The 19,097-nt window shown below is 43.0% G+C and overlaps 2 protein-coding genes across 2 annotated transcripts; both read left to right on the top strand.

Annotated features, from left to right (window-relative positions):
• Nucleotides 1-9,948: 9,948 nt before the first annotated feature.
• On the top strand, nt 9,949-11,180 carry LOC141191514 (oocyte zinc finger protein XlCOF29-like). The gene is made up of 2 exons (XM_073661407.1): nt 9,949-10,826; nt 10,956-11,180. The coding sequence occupies exons 1-2, from the start codon at nt 10,749-10,751 to the stop codon at nt 11,178-11,180; spliced, it is 303 nt and encodes a 100-aa protein (XP_073517508.1). The 5' UTR covers nt 9,949-10,748.
• Nucleotides 11,181-11,193: 13 nt separating this feature from the next.
• On the top strand, nt 11,194-16,767 carry LOC141191513 (uncharacterized). Its single transcript, XM_073661406.1, has 4 exons — nt 11,194-11,218; nt 11,422-11,519; nt 11,718-11,808; nt 14,300-16,767. The coding sequence occupies exons 1-4, from the start codon at nt 11,194-11,196 to the stop codon at nt 15,823-15,825; spliced, it is 1,740 nt and encodes a 579-aa protein (XP_073517507.1). The 3' UTR covers nt 15,826-16,767.
• The last annotated feature ends 2,330 nt before the right edge of the window (nt 16,768-19,097 follow it).

Here is a 19,097-nt window from a genome sequence, read left to right as displayed (position 1 = left end):
GGAGCCTGCGAACGATACACTGAAAGAGCGGTCAGATAGGTAGGAGGAGAACCAGGAGAGAGCAGTGTCCTTTATGCCGATTGAGTGGAGCATAGAGAGTAGGAGGTGGTGGTCAACGGTGTCAAAGGCTGCAGAGAGGTCAAGAAGAATAAGCAGAGAGTGGTCACCATTACGTTTTGCTGTCAGAAGGTCATTGGTTACTTTGATGAGTGCAGTTTCTGTAGAATGTAGGGGGCGGAAGCCGGACTGTGATGGGTCTAGAGGAGAGAGTGTGGAGAGGTAACTGGTAAGGCGGGAGTAGACCAGGCGCTCCAAGAGTTTAGAGATGAAGGGAAGATTGGAGACTGGTCTGTAGTTGTTTGTGCAGGAAGGGTCAAGAGAGGGCTTTTTTAATAATGGAGTAATGATGGAGTGTTTGAAGGAGGAGGGGAAGATACCAGAAGAGAGGGAGAGGTTGAAGATTTTGGTTAGGTGAGTAGTGACGACTGAAGAAAGAGACTGGAGTAGATGTGAGGGGATGGGGTCAGTGGTGCATGTAGTGGGATGAGAAGAAAAGCGGAGCCTGGAGACTTCGTCTTCTGTGACTGGGTCCAATGTGGAGAGTGATCCAGAGGGGATGTGGGGAGGGATGGGAGTCGCGGCACTTGGGGGCTGGGAGCTGATTTCCTGATGGATGGTGTCTATTTTCTCTGTGAAGTAGGAGGCCAAGTCCTCGGCACCAATGTCCGTGATGGGGGCCTGCGCTGTAGGATTGAGGAGGGAGTAAAAGATATCGGAGTTTTTTGGGGTTGTTGGATAGTGAGGAGATCAGGGTGGTGAAGTAGGTCTGTTTGTCGAGGTGAAGGGCAGAGTTATAGGTTTTTAACATAAATTTGTAGTGGATAAAGTTTTCTAGTGTGCGAGTTTTCCTCCAAAGGCGTTCGGCAATTCTAGAACAACGCTGGAGAAATCGGGTTTGCGGTGTGAACCAGGGCTGTTTTACTCTGTGTTTAGAGGTTCTGAGGGTGAGGGGCGCTACTTGGTCCAGTGTGCTTCTGAGTGTGTCATTGTAGTGGTTTACAGCCAGATCAGGACAGGAAAAAGAGGAGATTGGGGACAGTGATGAATGAAGGGCGTCTGTAAGTGTATGAGGGTTGATTGCTTGTAGATTTCTGAATCTGTGATAGGTAGGAGTGTGCTGGGGCGGACGAGGATTTGTGAGCATGAAGGAGAGAATGTTATAATCAGAGAGGGGAAGAGGGGAGTTATTTAGGTGGGGGATTGAACTAAGCCGGACAAAGACCAGATCAAGGGTGTTTCCATATTTGTGTGTCTCAGAGGTTGAAAGCTGTGAGAGGCCAAGAGAAGTGGTTAAAGATAGAAGCTGGGATGCGAATGAGGAGGTGGGGCTGTTTATGGGGATGTTGAAGTCTCCCAAGATAAGGGTTGGTAAATCTGAGGACATGAAGTGCGGCAGCCAGGCAGAAAAATGGTCAAGAAAATGCATGGGTGAGCCTGGGGGATGGTATACGACCTCTACTCTGAGGGAGAGGGGATGGAAGACCCTGATGGTGTGGACCTCAAAAGAAGGGAATGAGAGTGATGGTACTGGGGGGATGACCTGGAAGGTGCAATGTGGGGACAGGAGTAAGCCGACCCCACCACCAAGTCTGTTTGCAGTAACTAGGAAGCCTCATACTATCGAGTACTTAGGGGATGAGGGGCATTGAGCCGAACTCTGTCAAACTTTCTTAGATGCCATGTTTGCTTTTGACAGCAACAACTGGTTAGACTGCCAGGGTTGGTGTAGCAGCCGTACCTGTCCCATCCCTGCGTTGTACACCTGTTCTGGTGCCCAAAAGAGTTAATTTCTTTTAAAACAAATGTTTAATATGTTAAGTAACAAAATGTGTCTTGTGCTTTTTGCATGTTTTTTTCTTATTACAAGAATTTGTTGTTGCCAATTTTCTTTTGAAACATTTTAATATTTGCTTTTTCTCTAATAACTCCCCACGACAGCACACCGGAGGATGTAACCCCACCCTAATAGGGACAGGAAACATGAAAAGGTTAAATAGCCCTTACCACATCCTCCCTCCAGTGTTTTTTCCTGTCCCTATCAGGAATGAAGGGGTTCCTCCTCGTTGTGCTGTGTCCATCTCCTCCTCCCTTCCTCTCTAGAGCAAGCAGAGTGAGACACTGGAGACTCCGCTCCAGGGAGTCCCACGGTCCATGTGGGGTGCGCACGATCTCTGCACCGGAAGTGACGTCGAATGCCGGGTGGTGGGATGATGAAGTCACTTCCGGCGGATTTGCTTTCCACTTTGGAACGCATCAGCATATAGAGAATGGTGGCAGATGACCGCCGGTGAACGCCTGTACCTTCACCTGGACTACATGGGGAGGAGCCCCCCCAGATGAGAGGGAGGGCGCTGCATCTGATCGCCCATAAAGGAGCCCTGGATATTAAGACGCCTGAGGTAGGACAAACTGTGTCTGTTCTAGATGGGTTAGAGTCTTCCCACTCAGCATCTGTGGAGCCCAGCACCATTCCAGTCCCTGTAAGTATGGCACTGGCAGTCCATCTCCAGAATGCAGGTAATGGATATTATAGCCCCTATTCCTTCTGTCTCTTATAGGGGGACAAGGAATCTGCTACTGGAGACAGAACTAAGACATCTGCAGATGTCCAATTTGTTCAAACAGATTGTCTTCCTCCCATAAGAAGCCGTTATGTCAGGAATGTACATAGAAAATCATCAGGAAGGAACAGCCTTCCTTAATGAAAGAGATAAAGGGTATAGTGCGCCAGGAAATCAAATCCTCCTTTGCCTCATTTTCCCACCGTACACACTCACCCAGCCAAGACACTGCGTCCACTCTCGGCTGCAAAGAAAAGAAAGATCAGCCTGCTAGAAGAAGGGGACGAGGATCCTCTGGATGAGATATCTCAGAAGAACCTCCAGAAGAGGGCGAGCGGAGTCCAGGCCCTGAGGAATCCCAATGGAAAAAATATTATTTCTCAGTGGATAGCATGGAAGAACTCCTTATGGCAGTAAGGAATACTATGGAGGTGGAGGAAGAAAAGGTTTCCCAAACAGTGCAGGAGGAAATGTTTGGAGGTGTACGCTCTAGGAAAAAATTTGTTTTTACTATTCACCAAAGTATTCGGGATCTGGTTTCTAGAAGAATGGGATTCCCCTGAAAAAAGGTTGAATTCCCCTGCAGACCTAGGGGATAGGTTTCTGGTTGATGACGAAACAGCAGAATGCTGGTCAGAAATTCCAAAGGTTGACATCCAGATTGCGTGGGTGACAAAGAAAACAACCTTGCCATTTGAGGATTCCTCCCAGCTAAAATACCTGTTGGAACACAAAATGGAGGGGCTATTGAGGAAGTCATGGGAAACCTCTGCAACACTATTGAACACAAATGCCATCTCCATGTGTTGCCCGATCGATGTCTTGTTTGTCAAGTCAGCTGGAGGAACACCTGGCCTCAGGCACTCCCAGAGAAGACATTCTGGCATCTTTGCCACTCCTCCACAAAGCTACAGGACTCCTGGCGGATGCCTCCGCAGAGTCAGAAAGAGTAGCAGCAAGGGCATCTGGGCTATCCCAATTCTGTGAGAGCTCCCTGTGGTTGAAATCCTGGAGTGGGGATGTCACATCAAAAATGAAATTATGCTCCATTCCCTTTAAAAGAAAATACATGTTTGGGCCAGCCCTAGATGATTTACTTGAAAAAGCTTTGGATAAAAAGAAATCCCTCCCTTAACTTAGCTCAAAAAGAGGACCCTTTTGACCTCCCCAGGAAAAAACTCCTCAATATAGTAGGAAAGGGAAGTCAGGTCGGTTGAGCTACCCAAAGGGAGGAATATTTTTCTTTCCCAGAACCAGCATCAGAACAAACGATGACGCCAAGATAATCGGGGGCTGCATTTCGAGCTTTCTTCCCCAGTGGCGGGGCGGAAGATCTCTAGAGACCTTTTTTTTTTTGGAGGTGCATTGAGGTGAAGGGTGCATTGCTGGAAAGGGAAAAGGGAACTCTTTGGGTCTCTTGGTTTGCGAGTGTGGGCGAGCTGCGTGTGTCCGGAGCGTGGGTGCGAACGAGAGTGAGTGTGTGACTTGTTTTTCAGTGAAGAGGTATTGGGAATCCTGCAGAAAATACCTGTGTGAATTGCGGTGAGTGCTGCATTGTGACCTGCTGAGTGCTTTTCTACCTGTTTAGATTTATTGGGCTTTTTAAAATCTATTTTCTCACTACAGTTTTAGTTTCTTAGTTTACTACCTGTGTATTTAAGGGTTAACTACATTGCACTAAAATCCTGAGGTGTAGATTTACTCACAAGGGGTTAATTAAGGGGAAGGGGTCATAATTAAGGGTTTATAAGGGGCAGCTGGTTGGGCATCAAGTCCTTTGGAGGTGCATTGAGGTGAAGGGTGCGTTGCTGGAAAGGGAGAGAAAAGGGAAGGCTCTTTGGGTCTCTTGGTTTGCGGGTGTGGGCGAGCTGCGTGTGTCCGGGGCGTGGGTGCGGGCGGGGGTGGGTGTGTGACTTGTTTTTCGGTGGCTTTGGATTCGGGGAGTTTGGGGGGGGGGGACTTGGGACTGAATTGCTGACTGTGTTTCATTCTTTCTTTACTTTACTTTTTACTTGATTAATCCACCTGACCTACTTATCTGATTCCCCCGTCCATACTTGATACTTAATTGATCCCCCGTCCATACTTAACTGATCCCCCGCTGATATCTAATTGATACACTTGCACATCCCTAATTGATCCCCGTCCATACACCTATATATAAATAATTGTGTTTTGTACTTGTGTATATATATACTGACTGTATCCCCATATTTAGAATGACGTCCATGTTGGCCGGAGCCGTGCAGTGTACATCTTGCGCAATGTATGCATTCCGTGAGCAACCACTCGAGGATCCATACTGCTGCGAGAGATGTGAGCATATCGTGCACTTGGAAGCCCAAATTCTGGATCTAAGTGCTCAGATAGCGGTACTGAGGAGCATCAACAACATGGAACGGAGTTTGCTGCTCACCGAGCAGACACTCAATGGGTCAATACTGGGGGTGGAGCATAGAGGGGAAGTGCAGGCTGAACAGGCAGGGAGCTGGATAACAGTTAGGAGGGATAGAGGGAAGAAGTATAGGAAGGCTGGTTTAGAACCGGCATTATTGGAGCACGACAGATCCTCTGACCGCCGGGGGAGTGTATGCTCCAGTAATGAGGGGGAGGGGGGAAGTGTAGGGCAGGCAAGACAGGTTCTGGTAGTGGGTGACTCTATTATTAGGGGGACAGACAGGGCAATCTGTCACAAAGACCGTGATCGCCGAATGGTGTGCTGCCTCCCTGGCGCTCGAGTCCGGCACATCGCGGATTGGGTTGACAGGTTACTGGGTGGGGCTGGCGAAGACCCAGCGGTCATGGTCCACATCGGCACCAATGACAAAGTGAGTGGTAGATGGAGGGTCCTTAAAAATGATTTCAGGGACCTAGGTAGGAAGCTTAGGGCAAGGACCTCCAAGGTAGTTTTCTCAGAAATACTACCAATCCCGCGAGCCACACAGGAGCGCCAACGGGAGGTTAGGGAGGTGAATAAGTGGCTAAAGAGTTGGTGCAAGGCAGAAGGGTTTGGGTTCATGGGGAACTGGGCCGACTTCGCGGTCGGCTACAGGCTCTACCGTAGGGACGGGCTGCACCTCAATGGGGAGGGTGCAGCGGTGCTGGGGAAGAAGATGGCTAATAGGTTGGAGGAGTTTTTAAACTAGAGACGGGGGGGGGGGAACCAAGGAAATAGGTGGGATGTGAGGCAAGCAAGGGGGAAGGGGAGAAGTGAATATAATGAGGGTGGAGAGGGGGGTGAGGATAGTACAGTTAGATCGTTAGAGAAGAATAGGATGCTAAATAACCCCAAAGTTTTATCTTGCATGCTGACCAACGCAAGAAGCCTGACCAATAAGGCGGATGAGCTGCGGGCTCTTATATCGGAGAAGTATGACATCGTAGGTATAACAGAGACTTGGCTAGACGATAGCTACGACTGGGCGGTAAATTTATTAGATTATAGTTTATTTAGAAGGGACCGGAAACAGGGGAAAGGCGGAGGAGTCTGCTTATATGTAAAGTCATGTCTAAACCCCAGACTAAGGGAAGATATAGGAGAGGGAGAAGAGGGGGTCGAGTCCATGTAGGTAGAGATAGAGGGGGCAAAAAATAATAATAAAATATTACTGGAGGTCTGCTATAAGCCACCAAATATAACAGAGGAGAATGAGAATCTGCTATTAGGACAAATAGACAAAGTAGCAAAACATAATGAAGTGATTGTTATGGGGGACTTCAACTACCCGGATATTGACTGGGAAACAGAAACCTGTAGATCTCAGAAAGGAAAAAGGTTCTTGACAAATATTAAGGATAATTATCTCTCCCAACTAGTGCAGGAACCAACGAGAGGGAAGGCCGTGTTGGACTTAATATTGACTAATAGGCCTGATAGAATAACTGTGGTACAGATAGGGGGGCACCTAGGTAATAGCGACCATAATATTATCGACTTCAAAATGCCCTTCAGTAGGGTTATCAATAAGGGAACAACAAAAACATTAAACTTTAGGAGGGCGAAGTTTGAGCAGCTGAAAGAAAGCCTTCAACTTATTGACTGGGACAAAGTTCTTAATCAAAGGAATACGAATTGTAAATGGGAAACCTTCAAAAGAATTCTGAATACTCAGTGCGAAAGGTATATACCGTATGGGAATAAAAGGGCCAGAAATAAGAGGAAACCAATATGGTTGAACAAGAACGTAAAAGGGGCGTTAAATAGCAAAAAAGAGGCATTCAAGAGATTAAAACAGGAAAACAGTAAGGAGGCACTAATGTGTTACAAGGAAAAAACGAGAACCTGTAAAAAACAAATAAAAATAGCGAAGGAGGAAACAGAGAGACGTATTGCTAGGGAAAGTAGATCAAATCCCAAACTGTTCTTTACGTATATAAATAGTAAAAGGATTAAATCGGATAATATTGGACCGATAAAAAGTGAGGAAGGCAAAATCATAGAGAAAGATGAGGATAAAGCTAATCTATTAAATAATTTTTTTTCGACAACTTTCACAAAGGAAATAGAACTAACAGGAGAAATGAGAAGTGACAAACTTAATCCTCCACTAAGTATGACTAATCTAACCCAAGCTGGGGTACAGAAACGCCTCAGTAACATTAAAATAAACAAATCACCAGGACCTGATGGCATACACCCACGGGTACTAAGGGAACTAAGTAATGTGATAGACAGACCGTTATATCTTATATTTAAGGACTCTGTTGAGACTGGGTCTGTGCCACTTGATTGGCGACAGGCGAATGTAGTGCCAATATTCAAAAAGGGAGCGAAAAGTGACGCCGGAAACTATCGGCCGGTGAGTCTGACGTCCGTTGTGGGCAAAATTTTTGAAAGCTTCATTAAAGAGGCAATTACGGAGCATCTTGATGCTAATAATCTTTTAATCCTGAACCAACATGGATTCATGAGGAATCGCTCCTGCCAAACAAACCTGATTGACTTCTACGAGGAGGTTAGCTCTCGAGTAGATCAGGGGGAACCAGTGGATGTCGTGTATCTCGACTTCTCAAAAGCGTTCGATAGCGTGCCACATAATAGGTTGGTATACAAAATGAGAATGATGGGGCTGGGGGAAAATGTCTGCAAGTGGGTAGCTAACTGGCTAAAGGATAGAAGGCAGAGGGTGGTTATAAATGGAATATACTCAGATTGGGTAAGCGTCACTAGTGGGGTACCACAGGGGTCTGTACTAGGCCCAATGTTATTTAATATCTGTATTAACGACATAGTCAACGGGATAAATAGTAAAATATCAATATTTGCAGATGACACAAAGTTATGTAAAACAATTAATACAAAAGAGGACAGTGCAGACCTACAGAGGGATTTGGATAAGCTGGGTAGGTGGATCATTAAATGGCAAATGAGGTTTAACGAGGAGAAATGTAAGGTCATACATATGGGAAGGAAAAATGGAAGTCACCAGTACTCACTGAATGGGAAATCATTGGGGAATTCAGAGATGGAGAAGGACTTGGGCATCTTGATTGATAGCAAACTAAATTGGAGTGCCCAAAGTCAGGCCGCTGCTGTAAGGGCAAACAGGGTAATGGGATGTATCAGAAGAGATATAGCTGCAAAGGATGAGAACATTGTTCTTCCACTGTACAAAGCACTGGTCAGACCACACTTGGAATACTGTGCTCAGTTATGGGCCCCAATATATAGAAAGGATATAAACGAGCTTGAAAAGGTACAAAGGAGGGCAACAAAATTAATAAAGGGAATGGAGGGACTGCAATACCCAGAGAGGTTGGCAAAACTAGGACTATTCAGCCTGGAAAAGAGAAGGTTGAGGGGGGACATAATAAATGTGTACAAATATGTTAGGGGACAGTATAGAGACCTTGCCAGGGATTTGTTCAAAAGGAGGAATATTACGGTAACAAGAGGGCATTCACTAAGACTGGAAGAGAAAAGGTTTCAGCACCAGCATAGGAAGGGGTTCTTTACGGTAAGAGCAGTGAGAATATGGAATTCACTGAGTGAAGAGACGGTAATGTCAGATTCACTACACCAGTTCAAGCGGGGACTGGATGCATTTCTAGATACCAGGCAGATTTCAGCATATACTTAAAAATAGAATAAAATAGTAGGTTGATACAGGGATTTATTCTGACTGCTGGTTTCAGAGTCGGGAGGGAATTTTTCCTCAGGTGAAGATTGGCCAAATCATTTGGGGTTTTTGCCCTCCTCTGGATCAACTTTAGCAATTACAGAACTAACAGGTCGAACTTGATGGACGCAAGTCTTTATTCGGCTTTACAAACTATGTTACTATGACCTGTGGATCCTAAGATCGGTCGATTCTGGGGTAAAAATAGAGCTCTCCTCCTATCCTCCACGGAGAGTGAAAACAACACGGCTCTCCTCTCCGGAGCTACAAGCCACCTTAATATCTTGTATGGGAGAACTACTATCTTCAGAGGTAATCTCTCTAGTTCCAACAAAGGAGAGATGCAGAGGACACTACTCCAAACTCTTCTTGATAAAAAAAAATGGGGGGATCCCATCGGATCACAATCAATCTGAAACCTCTGAATCAACACATACTTTACATAAGGTTCAAGATAGAATCGATCAAATCAACAGTTCCTCTGATAGGACAAGATTATGTCATGGCTACGATCGATCTCCAAGATGCATATTACCACGCCCCGATTCATCCAACTTATCGGGAGTTTCTAAGATTCGCGATCTTCTAAAGGTCCTAGAAGATCGTCTCATTTTTCGTCTGGACTGATCATTTCTATCTAAAGTAGTCTCATACTTCCACAGATCTCAGGATATAATTCTCCCATCCTTCTGTGACAATCCGAGAGAGAAGAGTTCCAGACTCTGGATGTTCAAAGGATAGTCCTGCATTATCTTCAGGAAACACAAGAAGGGAGAAGAGACAAAAATCTATTTGTCCATTCTTAAGGCCAAAATAAGGGGAAGAAAGCGTCTAAATCTACAATCGCCAACTGGGTTAAGAAAGCAGTTATTGAAACTTATCAGATCCAAAACCTTTCACCTCCAGAGAAGCTCAAAGCTCACTCTAGAAAAGTGGTATCTGTCTCCTGGGCTGAGAAAGCCAACGCCTCCATCGAGCAGATTTGCAGAGCTGCTACCTGGTCCTCACTCCATACCTTCTCCAGACACTACAGATTGGACCTAGTGTCCATTAGAAGAGATTTAGCCTTTGAAAGGAAGGTCCTCCAGGCTATTGTCCCTCCCTAAATATATCTTGGGTATACCTCCAGTGTGCTGTCGTGGGGGGTTATTAGAGAAAATAGAATTAGACTTACCTGTAATTTGGTTTCTAATAACCCACCACGACAGCACGAGTAATTCCCTCCCTTTTGCTTATTATTTCTTACATGATCATATCAGTGAGAATAAAATATAATTTGAAGCATTCATTCTCTTGTGGTCCTTTATAATAACACTGGAGGGAGGATGTGTGAGGGGCTATTTCACCTCTTCATGTTTCCTGTCCCTATTAGGGTGGGGTTACATCCTCCGGTGTGCTGTCATGGTGGGTTATTATAAACCAAATTACCGGTAAGTCTAATTCTATTTTTATGGATTTTTCTTGTAATATATAGGAAAGCCTAAGGCCAGAAATAAACCCCATAAAACACTGTACATAGAGACATTGGTATCAAGTAACCCCTGTCTTGGTGTTCTTACAAACAAACTTTTATAAATGCCTCAAACTTCTGTGTGTGAATCAGACCTGAGATCTAACGTGATAGAAGATGACAGTCTGGTGAAGACGAGAAACATATAGACGGGCTCTGGCCATATATGTTTATACAGCCATAGTAGAAGATGAAGATTTGGTCCTCATCATGAAGTAGTTATTTCTCATGTCACGAGTAATGAATATCTCCTGCAGTATTGCTAATTCCAGTGTTGGTAAATGAGATGAGAATTAGCAATAAGGAAGATGAGTCTATGAGAAAGGTATTCAGCTGCAGATTCCGAGGAAGAAATTGCTTGTTGTCTGTGGCCTAAAATATATAGGTTTTATTAGTAGATGTAAAGAAGAAAACTAGATCATTCTGGTCTCTACAATATCGGATCCTCTCGGTGAATATCTTCTATATAAGAGAATTTTCCTGATTTACCTATCAAAGATGAATATGGACAGAGACAAGATGGCTGAGAAAATATTACACCTCACCCTAGAGATCCTCTTCCGGCTTACTGGAGAGGTGAGAGATTTTGATAACGTCACATTACATAATTCTTATCTATGGGAATAACAGATGGTCCGAACTGGAGAGGTGAGGACTCTGGAAATGTCTGTAGTGAGATTTATTAATGTGTCTCTCCATAACTAGGATTACATAGTAGTGAAGAAGACCTCTAGTGAGCGCTGTCAGGACCCTGTGTCTGAGGGATGGGGAAGACCCCTAAGCCCAATCACGGAGCTTCCACCTCACCACCTGATACATGAGGACATCAATGACCAGAAGATCCTAGAATTCAGCTACAAGATGATTGAGCTGCTGACTGGAGAGGTGACACTGCTGGGAATGCTGGGACATTATACAGTATCGCTGTGAAGGGATCTGGGGGATGACTATATCATTGTATGTGTCAGGTTCCTATAAGGTGTCAGGATGTCGCTGTCTATTTCTCCATGGAGGAGTGGGAGTATTTAGAAGGACACAAAGATCTGTATAAGGACGTCATGATGGAGGTTCCCCAGCATCTCACATCACCAGGTAATAGGATTAAATACACACGGCCTATAATTATCTGTATGTAAAGAATGAATTCAGTCCCTGTATGTGTTTCCTCCAGATCTATCCAGTAAGAAGACAGCACCAGAGAGATGTCCCCGTCCTCTTCTTCCACAGGACTGTAAACAAGAAGATCCCAACGTTCCTCAGGATCATCAGGTAGATAGAGAGAAGGTGTCATGAGATCTCCCCTATGATGTGTAGACGGCTGTGAAGGTCTTGTGTTCAGTCTTGTTTTATCCACCAGTATTATATGTTTTATACTTGTATAATGAGAACAGTGGAGATAGCAGGATTAGAGCTGATCATAGATGGGACTTCTCCATCTGTCTTTGACTTGTACAATATTTGTTTCAGGGTGAAGATCTGACCCATATTAATACTACAGAGACATGTGTGAGGGGTGATGAGCAGTGTAAAGAGGAGATTCCTACATATGACCGCCCAGGTGAGTAGTAACCACTAAATACAGAGAAGTCACAGATTCTTCTCAGTCATCAGCTGTGGCTGCTTTATCGGTGGTGTAGTCCGGCTTTATCACAATCGTCTGATCACCATTTTGCATCTAGACCAAAACATTCTCCTCCATCCAAAACTGTACAAATGACTTTGGGCGTTGAAACCCCTTAGAACTTACAACCTGGAGAATCCACTTACCAACTGAAATTAGAAGATCCTGACTCTTACCTGACCAGATCTGCAAACTACCAATCCAAATGACAGCGTACGTAGAAAGTGCTGACAAGTTAGAAAATCGCTTGAAGAAAAATATTATGATGGGTCTGAGAGAAAGCGGAGGGTGATGATGCTGTTGACTTCCTAGATCCCTGATATCTTATTGGATGAATCTACCTTCTCTCCCTGCTGTGCTGCTGAATGTGCTCATTTGAACCCTACAAGACCAGGTCCAGTCTTTATGACCAAACATCGCTTTTAAGATCGACAACATTAAATGTGCAGTGAGGGCCAAGTGTGAATTTCTGTACAATAACAACAGTGTTGCCAGCTGTTTTGTTGAGTGAGATGGGAAGAAGAATAGTCAGGTAGCCGGGTCAGAACCAGGAGGGCAGAGAAAATACAAAATCAGAAGACACAAGAGTAGACAGTAAACGGGCCGAGGTCACAAGAAGAAACTAAGAAGAAAAACAGAACACGGGAGCTGAACACAGAGAACTTAACCAGCAGAGAGCAAGGCTGTATCTGGCAGCATCCGGCATTATGCATGAGCTTTAGTAGGGTGGGATGCTTTACATTTGACAAGGCGAAGCAAAATAGTGTTAAAGAGGTTAAAACGTAACCTTTAATAAGTAAATGCATAACAAAATCTAAATGGGTACTAAAAAGTCACATGGACCATAAGTCAAAATGGTGCCTGCGAATGGTAGAAAAGTGTCACTACCCAAGACGAATCTAACCTCATTCATACCAAGGATTATATGGGATAGTAACTAAGTACATCCCACCTGCACACCAAACGAGATCATGGCAGATAATAATGGAGCGGTTACTAAGAGCATCACCAAACATGAACCGTATAAGACAATCAGTGGTTTAACATGAGAGTTCACACTTTACACATAATAATGGAACAATCTCACCATTTTCAGTGTCCGTTCACATTCTTGCTCTAGATAGCTTATTATTATTTGCTGCCACTACCAACCCAATTGAAATATAATACAAGCCTGGTCGGACGCCTGCGTTCTGATAGCGTATGGCTTCGGAGGAGGGAACAATCACAGAACAAAAGAAACAGGATTATTAAATTTTATATTTAATCCAAAAGAGAGGCATTGTTTAGGAAAAATATACAAAAGGTTTTACAAAAGGAGACAATACAATACATATGCAGTTACACAAAATAAGGATTAAAGAACTTATTATAAGGTCTCAGAGATGATTAAGTATAGCTGGAGGGGGGGGCGCCTCACTTTGATTTGACCATTATCGAACGTGATCCTTAGCTTATGGTCTCTATACCCCCCGGCAATTAACACTGACCCATCCTCAGTGGGGTCTTTTATGTCGAAGGTGGAGACCTGCCCACACACCCCCTGGGATGACATCACGTGGGCTGGGCTCCAGCCTTCACATTTTTACTAAAATAGCTGGCTCTGATGATCACTTAACGCTTGTTGATCGCAGAAGCCTGAAAGTGATAACATATTTTCCATTATGAATTTACCTCTCTTTAGAGACCACAATTGACCTAGCTCCGGTCTGTTATTTTGTACTTTTGCGTCACCGCTCCCCGGGGGGGCGTACCTCTATGGAAAATTATGCATATTGTTCCTTGGCTGACCCTAAAAATATGGGTCCCATTATTATCGGACTTATGGAACTTTATATATTCCATATTTCATGTCGGCATCGCTAAATCTTCCTTAGCTAGATGTACATTTATTGCAGGTCTCTGTTAATTGGGTTTGCCATCTCTCTGGGTACTGGCATCTGCCTACAAGCTACTCCGCCTGTGCGTGCTAATTAGTGGATTATTGGTCGATAAGGGAAGAGGAAAGAACGGCTTGGGGGAGCGGAGAAAATGTTTTCTTAATTTTTATGACAGGAGAGAAGAGAGAATTTTCAATATTTCCAAGAGCCTTTGAGCCACTAATGATGTGGAAACCTTTTGTTTTTCCATTGACAAATTATGGACCTGAGTGAGGGCTTGTTTTTGTGAGATGAGTAGAAATTTTTATTGGTAGCATTTTTGCATATGTAATATTTGGGAGTCAGAATGAACAAACAGTTGAGCACCACGCTCTACTGGTTCATGCTATAAGGTTTTCTATTAGACTGTGAACTGTCATTGTCTTGGTGAATAATTCAATATTTTTTATAGAACTTGCCATTTGTACCAGCATTTTTAGTAGAAATGTTCAAAAATATAAATTTCAAGTATATTTTATTCAAATATAGTATTTTTTTTTACTTATCAGATGACTCTACCAGGAGATCAGAGGGACAGCTGACCTCTTCAATTTTCAAATCAGATGAGTTTGAAATCACACAGGATACAATTAATGGGAATGCCATTTCTCCAGATATACCATCATCCCTTCACAACAAAGATGTGCCATCTGATCTTTTGAAACAGGTCCTATCTTGTAATTCATTACCGACTACTAAGGAAAATCAAAGTCACAAAATAAGCATTAAAAAACTAATGGCTCTCAAAGCTAAGAAGCCATTTTCACAGACGGAATATGGAAATAGTTTTACACTCAAAAAGTTTTTTCTTAAGCATCAAAAAATTCACACGGCAAAGAATAGATTTTCTTGTTCCAAGTGTATGAAATGTTTTACAAAGAATTCAGATCTTGTTAAGCACCAGAGAACTCACACAGGGGAGAACCCTTTTTCATGTTCAGAATGTGGGAAATGTTTTAATGATAAATCAAATCTTCTTAGTCACCAGAGAATTCACACAGGGGAGAAGCCTTTTTCCTGTTCAGAATGTGGGAAATGTTTTACAGTGAGATCATCTCTTGTTACACATCTTCGAACTCACACAGGGGAGAAGCCTTTTTCATGTTCAGAATGTGAGAAATGTTTTAACAAGAAATCAGCTCTTGTTACACACCAGAGAACTCACACAGGGGAGAAGCCTTTTTCCTGTTCAGAATGTGGGAAATGTTTTAACAAGAAATTAGATCATCTAAGTCACCAGAGAACTCACACAGGGGAGAAGGCTTTTTCCTGTTCAGAATGTGGGAAATGTTTTAACCGGAAATGGAATCTTGTTATACACCAAAGAACTCACACAGGGAAGATGCCTTTTTCCTGTTCAGAATGTGGGAAATGTTTTAACCAGAAAACAGATCTTGTTACACATCAGAGAACTCACACAGGAGAGAAGCCTTTTTCCTGTTCAGAATGTGGGAAATGTTTTAACAAGAAATCAGCTCTTGTTGGACATAAGATAACTCACACAGGGGAGAAGCCTTTTTCTTGTTCAGAATGTGGGAAATATTTTAACAAGAAATCAAATCTTCTTAGTCACCAGAGAACTCACACGGGGGAGAAGCATTTTTCGTGTTCAGAATGTGGGAAATGTTTTAACCACAAATTAGTTCTTGTTACACACCAGAGCACTCACACAGGGGAGAAGGCTTTTTCCTGTTCAGAATGTGGGAAATGTTTTAACCGGAAATTAGATCTTGTTACACATCAGAGAACTCACACAGGGGAAAAGCCTTTTTCATGTTCAGAATGTGGGAAATCTTTTACAGGGAAATCAAATCTTATTAGGCACCAGAGAACTCACACAGGAGAGAGGCCTTTTTCATGTTCAGAATGTGGGAAATATTTTACATGGAAAACAAATCTTGTTAAGCACCAGAGAATTCACACAGGGGAGAAGCCTTTTTCATGTTCAGAATGTGGGAAATGTTTTAATCAGAAATCGCATCTTGATAGACATCAGAGAAGTCACATAGGGGAGAAGCCTTTTTTATGTCCTTAATGTGGAAAATTTTACTTGAAAAAACACACTTTTATCAAGAAAAAATCTTGCTTATAAGCGAGTGCGTCCTATAGACTGGAGGTAGCTTTCTGTGACCGAGAACAATGAGGCCGTGTCCTTCCTGATCAGTGAGAGAACTGCTCTCTTCTCCAGTTCCACACTTATCTAACTGATTGGTGCAGAGCAGGAAGGTACCGGGACCTGTGCAGAGGCTGCACTTCCTGACTGAGCAGCTGAAGAACCTTCCACCCGACTAGCTCAAGGATCTTTCAGATAATGTAACACTGTTTTTACTTTTAAAAGTTATCAGATTCCGCTATGAACTGAGCCATTTCTTAACGAGTTTGACCTCCTGAATTTAAATTGGACAATGAGTTTTCCTTTTACTGCTACATATAATTAATGATAAAAGTTTCAGTACCTTGAAACATTATTATTTTTGTAAATATACAGATGCAGAATATCTTGTTATTCCAATTTTCTGATATTTATTTAGAGAAAACTTAGCAACAATTCAAATAACTAAAACCTGTCTTAACACTATTGCAAATTATAATCAATTACAGAAATTGCACTACAAAACTTGGTCCTCATTCAGTAACAACTGATTTTTGCTTGTTTCTTGTACTCCTGCATCAGATCATCTCTTAAAATTATGCAACAGTAATCTGCAAGCATTGAGGGATTCCATTTTCCTTGATATCTTTTCTCCATAGGTATAATATCTTTGTTACATCTCTCACCATCTTCGTATCTCACTACTCCGCAGCTTGTTGGAAGAAAAGTCTAAAATGTAAGAAATTAATCGTTAAGGACATGTTACAGCGAAGATCCTTACTGTATATGTTTTGAGGAGAAATAAAACCAACTCTTCAAAGTTATTGTATCTGCTCATGAGTTTCCCAAAAAGTTAGTTACCACAAATGCAAATGTAGACCATACTGCCTTTTCCTTGCCCTGCGACAAACAAAGAAACTCATCATCTTGAAGAAGCTTACGAATCTGAGGTCCAATAGAGACTCCTTGTTCTATATTTGCTTCACTTAACCTTGTAAAGTTATCAATCAGATGCATGAATGCTTTTACATTTTTATCCATTGCCTTTACAAAGTTCTTCATTACAGTGGTGGCCAAAAGTATTGGCACCCCTGCAATTCTGTCAGATAATACTCAGTTTCTTCCTGAAAATGATTGCAATTACAAATTGTTTGGTTTTATTATCTTCATTTAATTTGCTTGCAAGGAAAAAACACAAAAGAGAATGAAGCGAAAATCAAATCATTTGTGTGAAATGATCAAACTCCAAAAATGGGCCTGACAAAAGTATTGGCACCCTCAGCCTAATACTTGGTTGCACAACCTTTAGCCAAAATAACTGCGAACAACCGCTTCCGGTAACCATCAATGAGTTTCTTACAATGCTCTGCTGGAATTGTAGACCATTCTTCTTTGGCAAACTGCTCCAGGTCCCTGATATTTGAAGGGTGCCTTCTCCAAACTGCCATTTTGAGATCTCTCCACAGGTGTTCTATGGGATTCAGGTCTGGACTTATTGCTGGCCACCTTAGAAGTCTCCAGTGCTTTCTCTCAAACCATTTTATAGTGCTTTTGGAAGTGTGTTTTGCGTCATTGTCCTGCTGGAAGACCCATGACCTCTGAGGGAGACCCAGCTTTCTCACACTGTGCCCTACATTATGCTGCAAAATTTGTTGGTAGTCTTCAGACTTCATAATGCCATGCATACGGTCAAGCAGTCCAGTGCCAGAGGCAGCAAAGCAACCCCAAAACATCAGGGAACCTCCACCATGTTTGACTGTAGGGACCGTGTTCTTTTCTTTGAATGCCTCTTTTTTTTTTTTCCTGTACACTCTATGTTGATGCTTTTTGCCAAAAAGCTCTACTTTTGTTTCATCTGACCAGAGAACATTCTTCCAAAACGTTTTAGGCTTTCTCAGGTAAGTTTTGGCAAACTCCAGCCTGGCTTTTTTATGTCTCGGGGTAAGAAGTGGGGTCTTCCTGGGTATCCTACCATACAGTCCCTTTTCATTCAGACGCTGACGGATAGTACGGGTTGACACTGTTGTACCCTCGGACTGCAGGGCAGCTTGAACTTGTTTGGATGTTAGTCGAGGTTCTTTATCCACCATCCGCACTATCTTGCATTGAAATCTCTTGTCAATTTTTCTTTTCCGTCCACAGCTAGGGAGGTTAGCCACAGTGCCATGTGCTTTAAACTTCTTGATGACGCTACGCACGGAAGACACAGGAACATTCAGGTCTTTGGAGATGGACTTGTAGCCTTGAGATTGCTCATGCTTCCTCACAATTTGGTTTCTCAAGTCCTCAGACAGTTCTTTGGTCTTCTTTCTTTTCTCCATGCTCAATGTGGTACACACAAGGACACAGGACAGAGGTTGAGTCAACTTTAATCCATGTTAACTGGCTGCAAGTGTGATTTAGTTATTGCCAACACCTGTTAGGTACCACAGGTAAGTTACAGGTGCTGTTAATTACACGAATTAGAGAAGCATCACATGATTTTTCAAAGGGTGCCAATACTTTTGTCCACCCCCTTTTTTAGGTTTGGTGTGGAATTATATCCAATTTGGCTTTAGGACAATTCTTTTTGTGTTTTTTCATTAAAGACAAATTAAATGAAGATAATAATACCAAAGAATTTGTGATTGCAATCATTTTCAGGAAGAAACTGAGTATTATCTGACAGAATTGCAGGGGTGCCAATACTTTTGGCCACCACTGTATGCCCAACTTGATAAGATTTTGTTACCACCATTGCCTAGGTGGGTCGTCATCTTCTGGATGCAGGACAGTTTACTCCCTGGCTGAAGTGAATGTCGGAGAGGCCAGTCACTTTTTTTGTAGCAATATTCTCTTGCACGACTATCCCACGCACACAGAAAGTAGCAGTACTTTTGTGTATCCTCACTGGAGACCAAATAAGAGGACAACAACCTTGATGAAATATGTGAAAAAGCAGGTGTAGGAGCACCGGCCGAGCATCTAGCACAATACTCCCTGCCCCACGGCCTAATCTGCACCAATAGGACTGAGGAACCTACTTTAAAATACGTTTTCATTGCAGTGGTACATTGTACATTTGCTCTATCTGCTTTGAATGTACATTTTGGTGTTCTTAAAGATGAGATAGCAGGTATATGACACAAACTGCAGAAAATAGAGCAGGGGCAGTGGAAGTCAGTCAGCGCCATTGAGGATCAGATAGCCGATACAAGCAATGAGAACAGGCTTGC

This window comes from Phyllobates terribilis, unplaced genomic scaffold, assembly GCF_046119375.1.
Source record: "Phyllobates terribilis strain yellow unplaced genomic scaffold, ASM4611937v1 Scaffold_46__1_contigs__length_10046794, whole genome shotgun sequence".
Taxonomy (NCBI): Eukaryota; Metazoa; Chordata; class Amphibia; order Anura; family Dendrobatidae; genus Phyllobates; species Phyllobates terribilis.
Note: the sequence above shows the minus strand (reverse complement) of the source record. Positions and strands in the feature narration are given on the sequence as shown.